Here is a 20,196-nt window from a genome sequence, read left to right as displayed (position 1 = left end):
TTATAACATTATTTATATCATTTAATACTTATCAATGAAAAAAAAAAAAAAACACCCATAATCACCACAAATGTAGCTTGTGACGGAGTTTAGTTAACACAAGGAGGCCATGACATCTCTAAACTTTTGTTAAAAAAATTAGTAGTACTTTTTTAAAAAATAAAAAATAGTTCAGTTGGCTCAAATATTTTACTATTACTTAAAATATCAAAGTGCAATATTCATTTTTACTTTTATTGCACAATAGTTTTTAATTTTAAACATTCAAACCTTGTTGGATTTGGACTGAACTATGTGTATTTGCATTTCACAACTCTTTATTCAATAAGCAACACTCCCTTTATTTTTTAGTTTAAATATAAAAAATTAGGTATTTTTTATTTATGTAATTTAATATTATTTTATATTTTACTGTTTATTTAATTTAATTTTTTATATGATAAAACAATATTAGAATATTCAATAAGTATTGATATTATTATTGTATTTGTATAAATTGATAAAAAAATTCAATAAATATTATAAATTTTAATATTTATTCTTCTAATTTCTTTTTTATATATATATTCAAATTTTTATATAAAATAATCATGAAAAATTAAAAAATTGATGCAGTTTTAAGAGGAAGGTTAATATTCAAGAAAGAGAACATATAACTTTTACAATATCAACACCTGTAGATAGTTCTTCTACTTTAATGAATCACGAAAAAAGTGAGATACAACTTTTAAAAGTTCAAAGAGTTGTATCTGATGACTTTAACCTTAATTCTTTAGAACGAAATACTGAACGGCTTTAAATTTGACAATATCATTTAAATAAGAGAGATGAAATTAGACAAACTTATCTTAAATGGATCCATATAAAAAATATCTTGACAATTATCTTTTATATGACCTCTCAAAATTTTATTTCAAATTTCGCCACTGAATGTAGCCATTATAAAACCGGGGGTTGTAATATAAAATTCAAATCATTATCATCGAAGGACAAATTACAATTTATGCTCATTAGCCTCTTAGTCATCTTTTTATTCATATTGATATACATAGCACAGGTTTTGCCATTTTGGCATATTTTGCTATGCTCTCTTTGGACTATTCTATATAAGGCAAATATCATCCGTATATATTGCTCGAATTAGATGCTTTAAAATAAAAATTTTAGTAAAATAATAAAATGAGGAATTAATCACTGTTAATTTTATAAATTTTGTAAAATATATGCTTTATTATCTTACTAAACTTTAAATCTCGAATTCCAAACTTAAATTTGAGACGCGTAATAATTAATAGGCAAAATTAATTACATAGCTGCCACTTTGTCAACATTGGTATAAGCTTGATATTGCTGATTGGCAGTGATAGTCTCCTAGACAGTGATGTTCATCAGCCAAAAAATTATGTGACACACAATAATGAATTTTTGATTATCCATTACGAACCGACTACCGACTCAAAATAATTATATTGATTTATTTGTCAAAGTAGAGTTTCAGTAATCTTTGGATGTTTGTGTCGTTTTAATTGACTTAAAAGTCGTTCATAAGGATTTTAAGTAAGTATTTTTTTTAGCCACTCTTTAAAAAAATTCACAAATAGAATAATTTTATTAAAAAAGTTAAAATTAAGTTTTAAATGTATTGATTGTATAGAAAAATATTTCTTATAAGGGTAAGTATGATCCATCGTCCAATATATGATTCCATAAGTTATGGCGTCAATTAGCAATCATACAATAAAAGTAAAGAACAAGTCAAAGATTCTTGTTGCGAAATAAAACAATCAAATGCGTACTGGTACTGATGAACATATAGAATGTCAATTAATTTGCATGGAATCAAAGAGAGATTAGGAAAATAATTGTTTCTTTGTCTAATATCTTAACTAGTTGCTGGGGATTTATTTTAATTGTTAGGGTTTTGCCAATTAATGCTCCAAGCCTCCAACTTGGAATGAATAAATTGGCTTAGACTCATAGTTAAATAGAGTAGAGTAAACAAATTTGCATGTCTCTTCACTTTTTTTTTTTGGTCAAGTGGATTAGACAGCCCCAATCCTAGGCATTAATTCCATATTTCACACATCAACACAATACACTCACACACATTACATGGGTATTATGGGTTCTTGCAATATCCAGCCTCAACTGGGATTTGAATCCGGGTGCAACTTGATGAGAGGCATAAAAATTCTCTATCTGTGCCAAGCCTCAGCTGCCATGTGTCTCCACTTTGAACCAAACTTGCATTCATCATTTATTATGGGTATGGCAAAATATCACAGATTTTAAGGGCCAAATAATTGCATTAATTAAAATAATCTAGCCCCTATATATCCAACCATGGCATGGCCTAATAATCCACAGGATATAAGATCAGTTTGAATGGTTTTTGAAGAAACAAAAAGTTGTCTTTTATTTTTTTATAAAGATTTTTTTAATAAAAAAAATTTCACATTTAAATAAATTTTTTAAAATAAAATTTCAATATTAAAAATATATTTTATATTTAATTAAAAAAAGTATTATTAATTTTTAGACAAAATAAATAATTTACTTTTTTAATAAAAATACTATTCTTAATGAAAAATTATCCAAATGTACACAAAAACTTTAATAAAAATATTTTACTTTATAAAAAATATTTTTTTCACTCAAGTGAGTTAATTCAAACCAACACATATTCTTGACCTCACTTAGGCATGATTTGGTGAATCTTTTAAAAGAACCATTTATATATTTTAAAAGAACAAACACGCCTTATTTTTTTATTCCGTATTTGATAAATAAAAAAAATTACCCGCTTGAGTTTGTGACTAAAAAATTAGAATTGTTTATCAAAGTATTCGTCATAAAATTACTTCTCCCAAAAATATAAATAATAAAAAAATATATAAATATTTATATATCTTTAACAAATTTCTCACACAAAAGTCTCTTTTAGATTTGTATAATTCTTACGTATAAAAATACGGATAAATAATAAATAATTAATTAAAAATTAATAATTAAATAAGAATAAAAAAATTATAAATTTAATATTTATAATTCAAAAAAAATACCAGCGAGAATTTAATTTAGAAAATAAAATGTGAGTGTAAAAATATAATCAATTGCGAAAAACACGTATCGGCGTTAAAATTAACTGTACCAACTTAAATCTGTCCGATAATGCGAGTGATAAAATTAGAACTGTAAAAATGACAAGAAAAATATTTAAAATAGAAATCCGGATACTTATTTCAAAGATTTTTGCCTAAGGTAGGGCCAACCGGCTCAAAATTGCAAATGGGTCCATGTTGTAATCTTCATTTCATCACTATTCACTCTCATTTCAGTCTTGAGAGTGAGAGAGAGCACGTAGGAAGGAGAAGAGAGGAAGAGAGCAAATCCTAAGTCATTATTCACTATAGGTTTTCATCCCTCATAACTTTTAATCTGTAGTTCCAATTGACGAGCCATTTGTGGCTACGCATTGGTTTCCTCATCCTCTTCAATTCTATTAACTATTGTGGTGAGTAAATCTAAAGTTCTTGCTCCATTTTCGAGTTCCCCACTGAATTCACGTTTTTAGTATATATGAGTTGAAATCTTATGATTTTGGTTCTTTAGGGGGTACTCTAAAATAGATTTCAAGTGGGCTGAGGTGAGAAAGCTTTTTTTCCTTTGAATTTTTTAATTCTATGAACCCTAGGTTGAGAAAATTGTAATTTTTTGTAAATAAAATTGGTGAGAGCTTGGATGCTTGGTTGATATTGGTGTGAATTTGGACGCTTGGGTTGATTACGGAGCGCTTGGTGGATTGGTATAGCTAAGGATTCGTCCGGAGAGAAAATCTGAGAGTTGAAAAAAGCTGTCGTTGATAAGGTACGAATTTTGATTTCGGGTAGGTATTATATAAAATTATGTGAATGCCTAGGTTAATTGTCCCTAGGTTTTGATGATGAATTATGCGTTAGTACAATTTTGTGCATTGAATGCTTGGTGTCTAATATGTGTTGGTTTGAATGAAATTGGATATAAGATTATGGATTTATTGCCTATTATGATGATGATTGATGTAAAAATTGGGTCGGAGGCCTTATAGAGGATAAATACCCTATTTGGTAAGTTAAGGTAAAAATTGGTGTACCATGTTGTAAATTGTTGGAAATAATATAATGAGTTGGATGATTGATTTGGTTTGATTATGAATGTTAGAATTATGAGGGTTGTGTGTTATTGTTATAGAGAATGTATTAAATGAATTAGAATGGGATTTGGTTAGGCTTGAAATAGTTGAAAATTGGTGAATGAGTGCTTGAAAGATTAAGAAATAGTATGGAAAGTGGTTTGAATCAAATTGGATTGAAGAATTGGTCAAAATGAGTATTTGTGTAAATTGGGTAAGAATTAATTTTTTAACCAACATCGACGAGGCATAACTTGACACTTCGACGAACCATAACTTAGTGCTCGATACTTGGATTTGGATGAAATTTTCCTTAAATTAAAGGTGATGATGAAAGCTTTAAATCGGTTTAAGAAAGAAAGAAAATAGAATTTTGTAGAGAAAGTTATAAATGATTGAAAATTGATGTTAAAAAATGGATTATGCAGAAGTTGCAGAAAATTGGGGTCGTGTACGCACAACCCATGCGTATGCACAAAAGCCAAGTCATGCGTACACACAACCCATGCGTACGCACGACCTGCATTTTAAAAATAAACAAATTTTGTGCGCGTTTTCGTGCATACGCGCAAAGGTGAACTCGTGCGTATGCATGACTGCCCTATTTTTCAGATAATGTTAATTTTAACTGTTTTTGCTTATCCAATATGTGTTTTCACCTCTATAACCTCTGTTTAAGGTTCGAAACTAATTTTTAGGCTCTCGAATGAGTGTGAATATATTGAAGGCATTAAATTAAATTATTCAAAAATGCTAGTGAGAATTTAATTTAGAAAATAAAATGTGAGTGCAAAAATATAATCAATTGCGAAAAAACGTGTATCGGCGTTAAAATTAACTGTACTGGCTTAAATTTGTTCGGTACTGCGAGTGATAAAATTAGAACTGTAAAAATGACAAGAAAAATATTTAGAATAAAATCCGGATACTTATTTTAAAGATTTTGGCCTAAGGTAAGGCCATCCGGCTCAAAATTGCAAATGGGCCCATGTTGTAATCCTCATTTCATCACTATTAACTCTCATTTCAGTCGAGAGTGAGAGAGGGCATGTAGAGAGGAGAAGAGAGGAAGAGAGCAAACCCTAAGTTATTATTCACTATAATTTTTCATCCCTCATAACTTTTAATCTGTAGTTCCAATTAACGAGTCATTTGTAGCTACACATTGCTCTCCTCATCCTCTTCAATTCCATTAACTATTGTGGTGAGTAAATCCGAAATTCTTGCTCCATTTTCGAGTTCCCCACTGAATTCACATTTTTAGTATATGTGAGTTAAAATCTTGTGATTTTGGTTCTTTAAGGAATACTCTAGCATAGATTCTGAATGGGCTGAGGTGAGAAAGCTTTTTTCCTTTTGAATTTTCTAATTCTATGAACCTAGGTTGAGAAAATTGTAATTTTTTGTGTTATAGCTTAATTGTTGAGAGCTTGGATGCTTGGTTGACATTGGTCTAAATTTGGATGCTTAGGTTGATTACGGAGCACTTGGCATTAAATTAAATTATTCTCGAATAAACGATTGGTTAAACCGGATGACATGGGATTCGTCTCGCCCGCGATGAGAACAGTGGTATTATACCTCTCACGAGTTAATGGAGTTGATAGTTGATAAAATATTGAAATTAATGAACCTAAACTTGATAAATTGATTGCGAATTGGGGAAGTTGAGGATTTTCTCTGATTATACGTTTATAGAGGTGAATGGGGATTATGATGAAATTATGATTGAAGTGTGATGGGTATTATATCACAAGAGTGTTGCTCTAAATAACAGATGGGGTTATACAAAATTATGAGTTAGGATTGTGATCATAATGGAATCGAATTGACTTGAGGCTTAGATCAAAAAGCGAGGGATTATGTGACCCTTAGGATGAAAGCTAAGATTGAAAAGTGTGACGGACACTATATCCCAAGAGTGTGACGGGCACTATATCCCGGAATGAATAGACGAGTTGAGGTTGAGGATTCCCTCTCTTGTGTCATGATTATAATTGAGAAGACATTATGATTGACATTGTGAGGATGGTGGTTTGATCCCGCTTATGGATAGACAAGCTGAGGTTGAAGATTTCCTCTCTTGTTGTGGTGAACAAGCTTGAGGTTGAGGATTCTCTCTCTTGTCGTATCGGGAAGTTGGATAGAAGGTTGAGAATTTCTTTCGGTTCAATTTTGTATTATTAATTTGATTTTTGGTTATGATTGAGATTATGCTTGATGGAAATGAGATTTAGATTGATGTAGTGAGGACAGTGGCTTTGTTCCGCTTATGAATAGGCAAGTTGAGATTGAGGATTCTCTCTGTTGCTGTGATAGATAAGTTGAGGTTGAGAATTTCCTCTCTTGTTGCAATGAGCAAGTGGGGTTGAGAATTTTCTCTCTTGTTACATTGAAAAATTGAATGGAGAAGGTTGAGGATTCCCTTTGATCCAATTTCTGGCTATGGTATGAATGAATTAGGTTGAGGATTTTCTATCGTTACATCACAATCTCTCTCTAATCGGAAGGTTGAAGATTCCCTTATAAAAGATTGAGAATTTTCTTTGTGTAGAAAGATGATATCTGGGTTAGCTACTGAATATGTCGGGTTCTGCCAGTTTAACCAACATGTGAGCTCATGGCCATTAGGACAGGCATGCATCATTTGCATTTGTGTGTATTGATTGGGTGTGCATCTTGTATTTGGCTTTCCTTGTTGAATAATTGTATCTATATGCTATTTAAGCTAATTGCTTTATCTATTTTCTCTATTTGTGTATTCTTTATATTGTTTTGTATGTGTTTGAACAACTGAGAGATCCCTTATGCTGGCAATGGTGACGCTGAGGGTTGTTTCTGATAAGAATATGGTGATTGGAAGTTTGTGAAAAACTGAGTTGTGATACTGAATTACTGAATCATATGCTGATGGACTGTGATATAGAAAAGAGAAAGGCTGAGAGGTGTTGTGAAGGACTGAGATTATGAATTACTAGTATAGTGGAATTCTTAGCTTAATTACCATATTTTTGGATTAGTGTGACCCCAGGCTTGGATATAAATTGTTGGAGTTTAGGATTGCTTAGTAAGTTCGTATAGTTTTACATTGTCTTAACATGGAACTGTTATTTTACTGGGAACGTTCGGGTTCTCACCCGTTGTAGGATTTTGTTGTTTTCAGATGCAGGACATGACGCATCTCATTGAGCATTCTGGACTCTTTCTGGGAAGCGAAGACTTTCCTTTGGGAGTTATATTTTGTACCTAGTTTATATGTATTCTCCACTTTGTATAAGTAATTGTGTATCCCTCTTAGAGGTTTAACTTTAGAGAAACAGAATTGTATTTTGAGTATACTTCTAGTTGTAATACAACTTTTTAGCCGGCCTTTTTTTGCAGGTGAAGATTAGTACTTGGTACGTATTTCTTTCAAAATCCTATGTGTGTGTGTGTGTGTATCTTATATTTTCTTATATCAACGCCCTTATTATTACGAAATCTTAGTATATTATATCCCTTTTTGAGCATCAGAGCCCTTTTTGCAGGTGGCTCCCCCCTCATTGCTCCAACAACCCGGGAGGTCGGGAAGCTCTAGTCCTCACTCGCCAACACCAACCCAGGAGATCCACTCTCTCACCAGTGACCCAGATCCAAGTCCCCTCCAACCACCTCACACTCATAGTACTTCAGACCCGTTTGGGAACCGACTCCCCGAACATTGACGCTGTTACCGGGGAACCTCTAGTCTGAATGGATTTTCTGTTGGGTCCAGTGAAAGGAGAGGATGAAGGCGAGCCGTGTGTAGAGGAGAACGCTCACCGAACCAGTAGGGCGGCCTCTTTGGTTTCTTCCCACGAACGCACGAGATCCCCTTCCCAGAGGGACGAGCTTCCTTCCCGTTCTTGGGAAAGGCACTCTTTCAGAGGAACGAAAAGCGACAGGGCAAGAATAATGCAAGAGTTGGTGACCAAGGAGCGCTACCAGCCCGGCCCGAGCCAACCTCGCTCCCAGTCTCCTCAGAGGAGAAGGGAATCCCAAGATAGAAGCCCCTGGAGGCACCATGCCAGGCATGCAACGGGTTTCCGACCCCCCGTGACCTGCGCGGAGTCTGAGGACCAGGGGGAAAGTAGGGAAGTGCTGAGAAGACGGCAAGACCCTATAATCTACATTCGACCCTTAGCAAGACACGCCAAAGAGGAAGACCGGGAAGAAAGCAGGGAGAGACTGAGAAGGCGATGAAACCCTATAATCCTGGGAGCGATGCCTTTCCACCACTCTATTCTCGAGGTCCGACTGCCGAAACACTTCGACAAGCCAACATACATGAGATATGACAGAACACAAGACCCCAAGGAACACCTAACGGCCTTTGAGGCCAGGATGAACCTGGAGGGTGTGGGTGATGAGGTGAGATGTCACGCCTTCCCTGTGACCCTGGTAGGATCGGCAATTTGGTGGTTCAATGCGCTCCCTCAGGGGTCCGTGACAACTTTCGTGGACATAACCCGAGACTTTCTAGCACAATTTACCACGCGTATGGCCAAGGCCAAACATCCGATCAACCTTCTAGGGGTGACCCAAAGAAGCGAGGAATTGACCAGGATGTATCTGGATAGGTTCAACGATGAGTGCCTAGAGATTGATGGCTTGACCGATTCGGTGGCCAGCCTTTGCCTGACAAACGGGCTATTGAATAAAGACTTTTAGAAACACCTCACCACCAAACCTGTGTGGACAATGCAGGAAATCTAGAATGTGACGAGAGAGTACATCAACGACGAGGAGGTCAGCCAAGTGAAGACAGCCAACAAATGGCAGCCCGCCTATCATCCTACTCGTCATCCCGGGAACGGGAAAATGCCTAAGGAGCACTCCAAAGACGGAGGGCCAACTAAACCCTTCAAGCCTTTCCCCTGGGTAGGAAAGTTCACTAACTATACCCCTTTGACGGCCCTGATCGTCGAGGTGTACCAACAGATAGCTGACCAAGGCATCTTGTCGAAGCCTCGCCAGCTCAAGGACAGAACCGGAGGAAACAAGAACCTCTACTGTGACTACCACAAGGGTTTCGGCCATAAAACCCAAGATTGCTTTGATCTGAAGGACGCTCTGGAAGAGGCGATCTGTGAAGGCAAGCTGACGGAGTTCTCGCAGTTCATAAGAGAACCTAGGAGTCGAGAGCGCAACCGATCTGACGAAGATAGGGGTCGTACTGTGAAGCCAAGGCAAGAACCCGAAGAGGACAATGACCGTGGCCTCACTATCGTGAATGTTGTAGTTGGGAGGGACGCTGCACCGAGATCGAAGTTGGTAGCAAAAAAATACGCTAAGGTCCTGGCCGTGTCATCAGCTACTCATGGGCCTTCCCCTAGAAGAGTCCCAGTGATATCATTTGCACCAGGGGACCGATCGTTTGATGACATGCCAGGGAACCCTCCCATGGTAATCACAGCAAGAGTGGGAATAGGCTTGGTCAAGCAAATTCTCGTTGATACCGGAGCCGATTCAAACATTATGTTCCGAAACGTGTTCGACGCCTTGGGCCTCCGGGAAGCCGACTTGAAAACACACCAGCACGGGGTGGTTGGCTTAGGGGATAATTTTATCAAGCCTGATGGAATAATCTCCCTCCCGGTCTCCATAGGGGGAGGTCAAGGAAAGAGGTCGCTAATGGCGAAGTTTGTTGTTCTAAGGGACTCCATGACTTTCAACCTTATCTTGGGGAGGAAAACAATCAACGAGTTTGCAGTGGTAATATGTACCAAGATACTGATAATGAAGTTTGAAGCCAACAATGGGTGGGTGGGATCCATCAAGGGAGATCTTCACGTGCGACAATGCCAGCTTCTCCCTAAGAAAGAAGTCGAAGGAGGCATCTGGGGTTTTCCTAGCCGATCTGGACGCTAGGATTGACGATAAACCAAGACCAGAGCTTGAAGGAGACCTGGAAAAGTTTAGGGTCGGCGACTCGGAGACAAATTCACCTTTTTGAATAGAAACCTCCCCCACAACTTGAAAGAGCCTTTGATGGAGATGATTCGAGCAAATAGTGATTTGTTTGCATGGACACCAGCCGACATACCGGGGATCGACCTCTAGTTCATGTCACACCACCTGGCTGTGAAGGTAAAGGCCAGGCCAGTGGCCTAAAGATGAAGGAAGATGTCCCAGGAGAGAGCGAATGAGGTGGCTAAGCAAACGGCCAGGTTGTTAGAAGCAGGGTTGATCCGGGAACTTGACTACTCGACTTGGCTGTCGAACGTAGTCCTAGTTAAGAAGGCCAACGGGAGGTGGAGGATGTGTGTTGACTACTTGGACCTCAACAAGGCATGCCCTAAAGACTTCTTCACCCTCTCCAACATTGATGCTTGTTCCGAGGCTTACCTGAAACTGTAGGTCGATCTCGGACGAGATCTTCTGTGTGGGTCGGAGTTGTTGTTGTCCGACTTGTGGGACTTGATGATGGTGCTGATCCTCGTCCCCGGGGGGTGGGGGGTACCTGCAAGGGACTCTGATGCTTAAGTTAGCAAGGGTATTAAGCAGGTATTGAGTAGAATCAGAGTATGAGTTATACCTGGGTGTTCCAGTGTATTTATAATATTGTGGAATGACCTTTCTGAAGATAAGATAGTTATCTTATCTTATCTTTATCTTTGAGTGAGGTCATCTTATCTTCAAGGGAACCGCCTTTATCTCTACGGGCTTTTGGGCTGCCCTTGGATTCGGGACGTGTTTCTCTGTTTGGGCCCTTTGTTGGGCTTTCCTGTGACTTGGTCGAGCTCTTTTGAGAAGAGGTCGGGTTGTCCTGACCTGAAGAGGTCGGTCGCTTTGCCTGTAGAACATCTCAAGTCGGTCAGCTCGACCCAGGATATGAACAGTGCCCCTGCTCGAGCTTGGTCTTCCTTTTTGAGGTCGAGTCTTTAGTTTTAGGACTTTGATCCTTCTTTGTTCTCCTTTTTTGAATGCAGAGCGTTTCACTTCCTTTTAAAAATGCGCGCTTTTGGATTAGCATCCTGGCCTTGGGAACGTGTGAGGGTTTTTAATGCCCCATTAATTGGTTTTTGATGCTCCGTTTCTCTTTGCTTTTATTTTGAACTTTGACTCTCAAGAAACGTTTTCTCTCCTCATCTGCTTTTGCTGTGACTTCTCTTTTTTCTCCTCTCCTTCTGTTTTCTTTTAAAAACCTACATTCCTTGGTGTTTCTCCTTGCAACGTTTGTTCAGCGATTTGTAAGTGCTTTTGACGGTGATCTCTAACCTCCTCGTCTTCAACCCTCTTACGTATTCTTCTCCTTTCTCAGGTTGGTTTTGCTTTCCCTCGCCGTTTACTCCTGCTATGTTGTGCTTTGATTTTGACTGAGTGCATGTTGGAAAGCTTGAATTTTTGTTGCACCTGGTTTGTTACTGTGATGCATGCTTTCTCCCTTTTGACCTTATATATGCTTCTGTGTGTATTTTCTTGGTTTGGCTCTTTAGGGCTTTGTATGCTTCTGCCGATTTCTGAACTGTTGTAGCCTTTTCTTTTGGCAACTCGTTTGATCTTTTTCGCATTTGTTTTTCTTGGAAAGGGTTTTTGTTGAGACATTAGTCTTTGTAGATTTTCCTGAATCTTTATTCCCTGATTGCCTCTAAAGGATGCCTCTGGACCTTGGGTTGTGTCATGGGGTTTTCCTTTTTATCTGCTGTACCGTGCTGGAATGTGCGTTTGAGTTGTTTTGATTTCGTCTGGGATGTCTTTTCCTTTTTAGTAACCCAATCTTTTTCTTGCTTTGTAGGATTAGTTGGCCATGTCTTCCCAAAAAAACATTGTCGAGGCGTCTTCTGAGGTTCCCGAAGGGATGTCCGATTGGCTGGACTCTCTTGTCTTGCTGTGTGTTTCTTTAGTTGATTCAGAATTTTGTGCGACGCTTAGAAAGCATCATCGTGTCTGTAGCAGTGCGGATCAGGAGGGCAATTATGAGTTGGTAGCACCCGATTCTGGTGATAGAGTTTGCTTCCCAGTCTTGATCCAGGGGGAGCGTCCCTTCTTCTATGCTTATGACTTCTTTTTTAGCCAAATGAACATCACCTTTCCTTTTACTTCTTTTGAAACCGACCTGTTATGATCTTGTAATGTAGCCCCTTCGCAGCTCCATCTGAATTCATGGGGCTTCATAAAGATTTTTCAGCTTGTTTGTCAAGAATTTGGTGTTACGTCTTCTCAAACTCTTTTTCTGTATCTTTTTGTGTTGACCAAACCTGAGACTACCAAGAAGAAAGCTTCTTGGATTTCTTTTAGGTCTGCCCAGGGACACAAGGTCTTTTCTATGTATGACAAATCTTTTCGGGATTTTAAGAACTACTTCTTTAAGATTCGGGCTGTTGAAGGTGCCTGACCTTTCTTTCTGGATGAAAATAATGAGCCTTGCTTTCCCTTAGAGTGGCAGAGGAATGTAGTGGTATCCCGATATAATTGGGAGATGTTGAGCGAGGTCGAGCAGTCCTTTGTGAGTGTTTTGGAGGATATTTGGGGAGAACCTCCCCATTTGGATACTAAGAAGTCTTTGGGAGATCTGTCCCTTATTTGAACTGCTTTGGGTACTGCCTTGATATATCTTGTTATCTTTTTTTTCCCTATTTTTCGTCCTGGCGTGATAAATTGTTGTTTTTCATTTTGCAGAGATGGCCAAGAATAATGATGCCATGAAGGCCTTTAAGAAGGCGAGAAAAGCTACTGCGGCTCAAAACATCTCGGCCCGGGCTGATGGGGAAGGAGCTTCCCAAGCTCCTTTGAAGCCATCCGTGCCGAGCTCTCCTGGCCCGAGGAGAATGATCCCTACACCTCGGGTCCGTTTAGTGGATCCCCCTCAGTCTTCTACCGCTGCTGTGATTTCTTCTTCGGCCGTCCCTGCTCCAAAAAGACCTCGAACTGTTGAACCTTTCAATCTAGATGCCCCAGATTTTGATCCTATTGGTTTTGTGGACCAGCAGATTGCACCTTATGATGCTCTTTCAATGGATGATGTATCTCTCCTTCATCACTTGGATTTTATAACTCGGAGTAGTGTCAAGATGGCCTATATGGGAGCTACTTTGTATTGCACTGCCCAAAATCTACCTCTGCATGCTACCAAGGTTTTTATAGAGGAAGCTAAGCGAGAATTTGATCGGATGAAGGGTATCAAGGAAGAGTTTGAAGCGGAGGTGACTCAACTGAAAAAGGAGTCGGAAGGGGAGAAGGCCAGCTCTCTTGCCTTGGTGGCCTCTGTGCGATTGGTTGAGGATGTGGCTTTGAAGCACAAAGAAAGCTATGTCGCATCCTACCGAGAAGTGATGCGTCTTCGGGATGAGCTAGAGTCGGTCCGGGTTGATTATTCCGAGCTCCAGGGTCATCTTGTGGGTAGCGTAACCACTGCCTATGAGAACCTGAAGGAACAAGTTCGGGTTATTGCCCCGGAGGCTGACCTTGCTTTGTTTAGCTTGGATAATGTTGTGAAGGATGGCAAAATCTTTCCCGAGGACCCTGATGATGATGATGTTGAGCCTCCTCCTATTCCTTCTACCAAAGTCTCCATTGTGCCACCCTCTTCCTCTCAGGCTGCTGAAGTCGTTCATCCTGAGTCCGATCCTGAACCGGGATGATGGGACGGTAGATGCAGTGCCTCTTCAGACTCGTCCTCCTTCACCCCGGGATGCTGCTACTGGGAAACCTTTGGACTCTCTTTGATTATTTCTGATGAATTTGTGTATAGCCCGGCCTGTGGGCTTTGAACTCATTTGTTTTGTAAATGGTGTTTTGTTTCACTACTGATACTTCTATTGCTTATATAACAACTTTGCTTTGAAAAACAAAGTGACTTTGGAGCTTCCTAGGCTGATTTTGGCGGCCTCGGATGCTTGCTGTTATCATAACTTAGTAGTTTTTATATCCTGTCTTCTTTGCACTCGTCTTGGCACCTTCGTAGGTTTTTATCTGTCATGATTAACTTGATTTTTTGGCCTGACGTTGATCTCATCAATCTTAAACTATTGTTTATCGTAATACTGAGATTGCCGATTTTTCAACTTGGTTTTTGTTTGTTTGTAGCCCTTCCTTACTTAAGGTCTCTTTCTGGGATTACCTTTGTAGCTTTGTATCTTGGACCGACTTCGTCATGGCTTTGTCGAGTTACTTGATAATCCTCTTTCTTGGACTTTGTTCAAGTCTCTTTCAGGGATTTATCTTTTTGTAACTTTATCTTTCTGGGCCGACTTTGTCACGTCGGGCCCTGTCGAGTTACTTGATAATCCTTGTTTTTGGACTTTGTTCAAGTCTCTTTCAAGGATTTATCTTTTGTAACTTTATCTTTCTGGGCCGACTTTGTCACGTCGGGCCCTGTCGAGTTACTTGATAATCCTCTTTTTTGGACTTTTGTTCAAGTCTCTTTCAGGGATTTATCTTTTGTAACTTTATCTTTCTGGGCCGACTTTGTGACGTCGGGCCCTGTCGAGTTACTTGATAATCCTCTTTTTTTGACTTTGTTCAAGTATCTTTCAGGGATTTGTCTTTTGTAACTTTATCTTTCCGGGCTAACTTTGTCACGTCGGGCCCTGTCGAGTTACTTGATAATCCTCTTTTTTGGACTTTGTTTAAGTCTCTTTCAGGGATTATCTTTTGTAACTTTTGTAGGAGTCTGTCTTCTTCATGTCGGGCTCTTTGAAGTTATAGTAATCCTCTTTTATAGGGTTGGCCAGACCTCTTTCCAGGGCTTTACTTATAACTTGGGTTGTTGTGGCTGGTCTGACTTTTTGTGTCGGCCAGTCTTTAAGTTATTTTATAGTAATCCATTTTATTAGGTCCTCGTCAGGTCCTTTCTATGGATCACTTTCTATAACTTCTTGCATTATTCTATTTTCATCTTTGCTGATTTTGTAGAATTTGGGTTTTTAGCCCTCGTTTTTATCGTGATCGCGCAGTGAATTTGATTTTCACTTTTTGTCGATATGTAGCTTTATAATCGGGCGATGAATGTTTTCAGAATAATACGACTTGAGCGTTTGTAGAGAATCTGAACAAATTTTATTAAAAGAAAATGCAAATATACACGAGTAGTTAATTTCCTAAGTCGGGTGATTTGTAAGTTTTGGCGGGGCGCCTCGTTAAGAAACCTTTTTCAGGAAAAAGAGTGCGCCTTGTCCAAGATCTTTTATCTCCCCTAACTATAGTACCTTCTTAGGTTGCAGGCATGCCATGATCTAGGAAGCTCTCGTCCGTCGAGTTCGGAAAGTTTGTAGTAGCCCTTTCCCAATACTTCTATGACTCGGAAGGGTCCTTTCCAGTTTGCTGCCAACTTTTCTTCTGTAGGTCGAGTTGTTCCTATATCGTTTCGGATTAGGATAAGGTCATTTTCAATGAAGGCCCGCTGTATTACTTTTCGGTTGTATCTGGAGGCCATTCGTCTTTTCAGCGCCTCTTCCCTTATCCAAGCTGTCTCTCGGATTTCTGGAAGTAAGTCGAGCTCTTCCCTTTGAAGTTGGGAATTGACTTTTTCGCTAAAATGGATTACTCTGGGTGATCCTTCTTTGACCTCCACTGGAATCATTGCCTCCATTCCGTAAGCTAATCAGAAGGGTGACTCCTTTGTCGTGGAATGTGGAGTCGTTTGATATGCCCATAGGACTTGTGGGAGCTCCTCGGCCCAGGCTCCCTTTGCATCCTGTAATCTCCGTTTTATCCTTGCTAATATAACTTTGTTAGCGGCTTCGGCTTGCCTATTGGCTCGGGGGTGCTCGACAGAGGTGAATTGTTGTTTTATATTTAGGTTGGCCGTTAGTTTTCTGAAGCCTGCGTCTGTGAACTGGGTACCATTGTCTGTGGTGATGGAGTATGGAACTCCGAACCTTGTGACGATGTTTCTATACAGAAATTTCTGACTTCTTTGAGTTGTGGCCTTGGCTAGGGGTTCTACCTCGATCCATTTTGTGAAGTAGTCTATTCCTACTATGAGGAATTTGACTTGTCCTGATCCTTGAGGAAAAGGTCCGAGGAGGTCGAGTCCCCATTTTGTGAATGGCCAAGGTGAGGTTACGCTGATGAGTTTCTCTGGCGGAGCGGTGTGGAAGTTGGCATGCTTTTGACATGGCGAACATGTCTTTACAAATTCTGTGGCTTCTTTTTGTAGGGTTGGCCAATAGAATCCTGCCCGTAGTACTTTTTTGGCGAGTGCTTGCGCTCCGAGGTGATTGCCACAAATGCCACTGTGTACTTCTTCTAAGATATCCTTAGTGTTGGGAGTCGGCACGCATTTTAGCAATGGTGTTGAAATCTCTCTTTTGTATAAAGTATTATTTATGATGGTATAGTATTGTGCTTCCCGTTTTAACCTCTTTGCTTTTTTCTCATCTGTAGGGAGGAACTCTGTGGTGAGGTAATTAATTATGGGGGTCATCCATCCCTGATCGCGATCTGTTATGGATAAGACATTTTCTTCTTCTGAGATTGATGGCTTCTGTAGAATTTCTTGGATAAGGCTTCTATTGTTGCCTCCTGGTTTGGTGCTGGCTAGTTTTGAGAGTACATCGGCCCGGGCATTCTGTTCTCGGGGTATGTGTCGAATCTCATATTCTCCTAGTTGTCCGAGCTGTTCCCTGGTTTTGTCTAGATATTTTTTCATAGTGGGATATTTGGCTTGGTAGCTGCATGTTATTTGTGAAGTGACTACTTATGAGTCACTGAAGATGATAAGTTTTTGAGCTCCAACCTTCCTAGCCAGCTTCAAACCAGCTAGTAGTGCCTCATATTCCGCTTGATTGTTTGAGGCAGGGAACCCAAATTTGAGGGAGAGTTCGATCTGGGTCCCCTGGTCGCTTTAAATTATTACGCCTGCGCCACTTCCCGTTTTATTTGAGGAGCCGTCCACGTATAGATTCCATTTTGTGGGGATTTCTAGTGTGTCCGTGAATTCCGCAATAAAGTCGGCCAGATATTGAGATTTGATGGCCGTCCGATCTTCGTATTGAAGGTCGAATTCGGACAACTTGACTGCCCATTGCAAGATTTTGCCTGCCAAGTCTGTTTTCTGTAGGATTTCTTTTATGGGCTGGTTGGTCCAAATTTTAATGGTGTGAGACTGGAAATATGGGCAAAGTCATCGAGATGTTATTATGAGAGCGTAAGCGAACTTTTCTATTTTCTGGTAGTTCTGCTTGGACCCTTGTAACGCTTTGCTGATGAAGTATATGGGTTGTTGCCCACTGTTGTCTTCTCGGACCAGTGCTGAGGCTATTGCCCGATTTCCTACTGCGAGGTACAAGATTAGTGGTTCTCCTTCCCGTGGCCGACTTAATATAGGTGGCTGTCCCAGAACTTTTTTGAAGTCTTGGAAGGCTTGCTAGCATTCAACTGTCCATTTAAACTCCTTTCCCTTCCTTAGAGTGGCGTAGAAGGGGAGAGATCTTATTGCGGATCCCGCCAGGAATCTGGACAAGGCTGCCAATCGCCCGTTGAGTTGTTGTACCTCTTTGATACAAGTCGGGCTTTTCATGTCGAGTACGGCCCTGCACTTGTCCGGGTTTGCCTCAATTCCTCTCTGTGTGATCATAAAACCCAAGAATTTACCAGCTTCTACTGCGAAGGTACATTTTTTGGGATTGAGTCGCATGCCGTGTTGTCTTATGATGTTGAATACTTATGTCAGATCGGATAATAACATCTCTTCGTTTTGCGTCTTCACTAGCATGTCGTCTACGTAGACCTCCATGATTTTTCCGATGTGATCCAAAAAAACTTTGTTCATTAATCTTTAGTAAGTGGCTCCCGCGTTTTTGAGACCGAAGGGCATAACAATGTAGCAGTAATTTGCCTTTGGGGTTAAGAAAGAGGTTTTTTCTTGGTCGGGTGGGTACATAGGGATTTGGTTATATCCCGAGTATGTGTCCATAAAGGAGAGGTATTTGTATCCGGAGGAGGCATCTACTAGTGTGTCGATGTTTGGGAGTGGATAAGGATCTTTCGGGCAAGCTTTGTTGAGATCGGTATAGTCGGTGCACATTCTCCACTTCCCATTTGACCTTTTTACCAAAACGACATTAGCAAGCCATAGCAGGTATTTGACTTCTCTTATGAAGCCTGCCTCCAGTAAAGCTCGTACCTGTTCTTCCACTGCATGAGAGTGATCTGGTCCTAGCTTTCTGCGCCTTTGTTGTACCGACCGAGATCCTGGCTAGACTGCTAGCTTGTGGCACATCAGTTTGGGATCTATGCCTGGCATGTCTGCAGCTTTCCACGCAAAGAGGTCGGCGTTGTTGCGTAGGAACAGTATGAGTGATTCTTTTATGTTCCCTTTTAGGAGTGTGCCGATGTTGGTTGTTTGGTCCGGGGTGTTCCCGATCTGGATTTTCTCTATTTCTCCTTCAGGTTGTGGACAGAGCTCTTCCCGCCTCCGAACTCCACTGAGCTCGATTGTGTGGAATTCTTCTCCCTTGCCTCTAAGGTTTATACTTTCGTTGTAACAGCGGCGCGCCATCTTCTGATCTGGCTTTACTGTGGCTATTCCTTCTGCGGTTAGGAATTTCATGCATAGATGTGGAGTCAAGACTATTGCGCCGAGTTAATTTAACATTGCCCGACCTATTAGGGCATTGTAGGCTAAGCTTACGTCAACGACGATGTAATCTATTTTGAGTGTTCTTGACTGACTTCCCTTTCCAAAAGTTGTGTGGAGCGGGATGTATCCCATTGGTTGAACCGGGGTATCACCTAACCCGAACAGGCTGTCTGGATATGCTTTGAGTTCTTTTTCTTCCAAGCCGAGTTTGTCGAAGGCGGTTTTGAATAAGATATCGGTAGAGCTCCCCTAGTCTATCAGTGTGCGATGAAGATTTGCGTTTGCCAGTATAATAGTGATGACCATGGGATCGTCATGCCCTGTCGCGATGCCGGATGCATCTTCGTTGGTAAAAGTGATTGCCGGGATGTCGGGTGGTTCCTTCCTTTCTGCGACGTGATATACGTCTTTGAGATGTCTTTTGCGGGATGATTTGGAGATTCCTCCCCCGGCGAATCCGCCGTGTATCATGTGGACGTGTCTTTCTGGCGTCCGGGATCATCACGTAGTTGGTCCGACATCTTCTACTCTTCTTCTTTTCCTTTGTTCATCCTCATGGGTGGCCAGGTATCGATCTAGCTTTCCTTCTCGTACGAGCTTTTCTATGACGTTTTTTAAGTCAAAACACTCATTGGTGGAGTGCTCGCAGATCTGATGGTATTCAAAATATTCAGCCCGGTTTCCTCCTCCTTTTTTACCTTTGAGTGGTCGAGCTGGTGGTATTTTTCTGTATTGCAAACCTCTCTGTAGACATCCACAAGAGACACCCGAAGAGGGGTGTAATTGTGGTATTTTTTGATTTTCTCTCTGGTGCACGGAATTGTAATCATCAACAAAAGCTCCAATGAATTGGTAGCTCTCACACGTGAATTACACTTAGTCACAACTCCGCACAACTAACCAGCAAGTGCACTGGGTTGTCCAAGTAATACCTTACGTGAGTAAGGGTCGATCCCACGGAGACTGTTGGTATGAAGCAAGCTATGGTCATCTTGTAAATCTCAGTCAGGCGGATAATAATTGGTTATGGGAAATATAAAGAGATACTTGCTTAAATAATAAAGGATAGAACTACTTATGTAAATTAATGGTGGGAATTTCAGATAAGCGTATGGAGATGCTTGTCCCTGTTGAATCTCTGCTTTCCTACTGCTTTCATCCAATCCTTCTTACTCCTTTCCATGGCAAGCTGTATGTAGGGCATCACCGTTGTCAATGGCTACATCCCATTCGGTTCTCAATCAGGCTGGAATAGAATCCAGTGATTCTTTTGCGTCTGTCACTAACGCCCAGCCTTCAGGAGTTTGAAGCTCGTCACAGTTATTCAATACCGGAATCCTACTCGGAATACCGCAGACAAGGTTAGACTTTCCGGATTCTCATGAATGCCGCCATCAATTCTAGCTTATACCACGAAGATTCTGATTAAGGAATCCAAGAGATATGTGCCCGGTCTAAGGTAGAACGGAAGTGGTTGTCA

The 20,196-nt window shown here is 40.2% G+C and overlaps 1 protein-coding gene across 1 annotated transcript; it reads left to right on the top strand.

Annotated features, from left to right (window-relative positions):
• The first annotated feature begins 9,010 nt into the window (after positions 1–9,010).
• On the top strand, positions 9,011–10,060 carry LOC107485192 (uncharacterized). The gene has a single exon (XM_016105707.1). It carries the CDS (start codon positions 9,011–9,013, stop codon positions 10,058–10,060), a length of 1,050 nt encoding a protein of 349 aa, XP_015961193.1.
• The last annotated feature ends 10,136 nt before the right edge of the window (positions 10,061–20,196 follow it).

Source organism: Arachis duranensis, chromosome 4, assembly GCF_000817695.3.
Source record: "Arachis duranensis cultivar V14167 chromosome 4, aradu.V14167.gnm2.J7QH, whole genome shotgun sequence".
Classification (NCBI taxonomy): Eukaryota; Viridiplantae; Streptophyta; class Magnoliopsida; order Fabales; family Fabaceae; genus Arachis; species Arachis duranensis.
This window is presented reverse-complemented; position numbering and strand designations above follow the sequence as displayed.

Bases quoted from the DNA above. Each gene is read 5' to 3' on its own strand.
- LOC107485192 (XM_016105707.1), top strand. From the start codon at position 9,011: ATGCCTAAGGAGCACTCCAAAGACGGAGGGCCAACTAAACCCTTCAAG.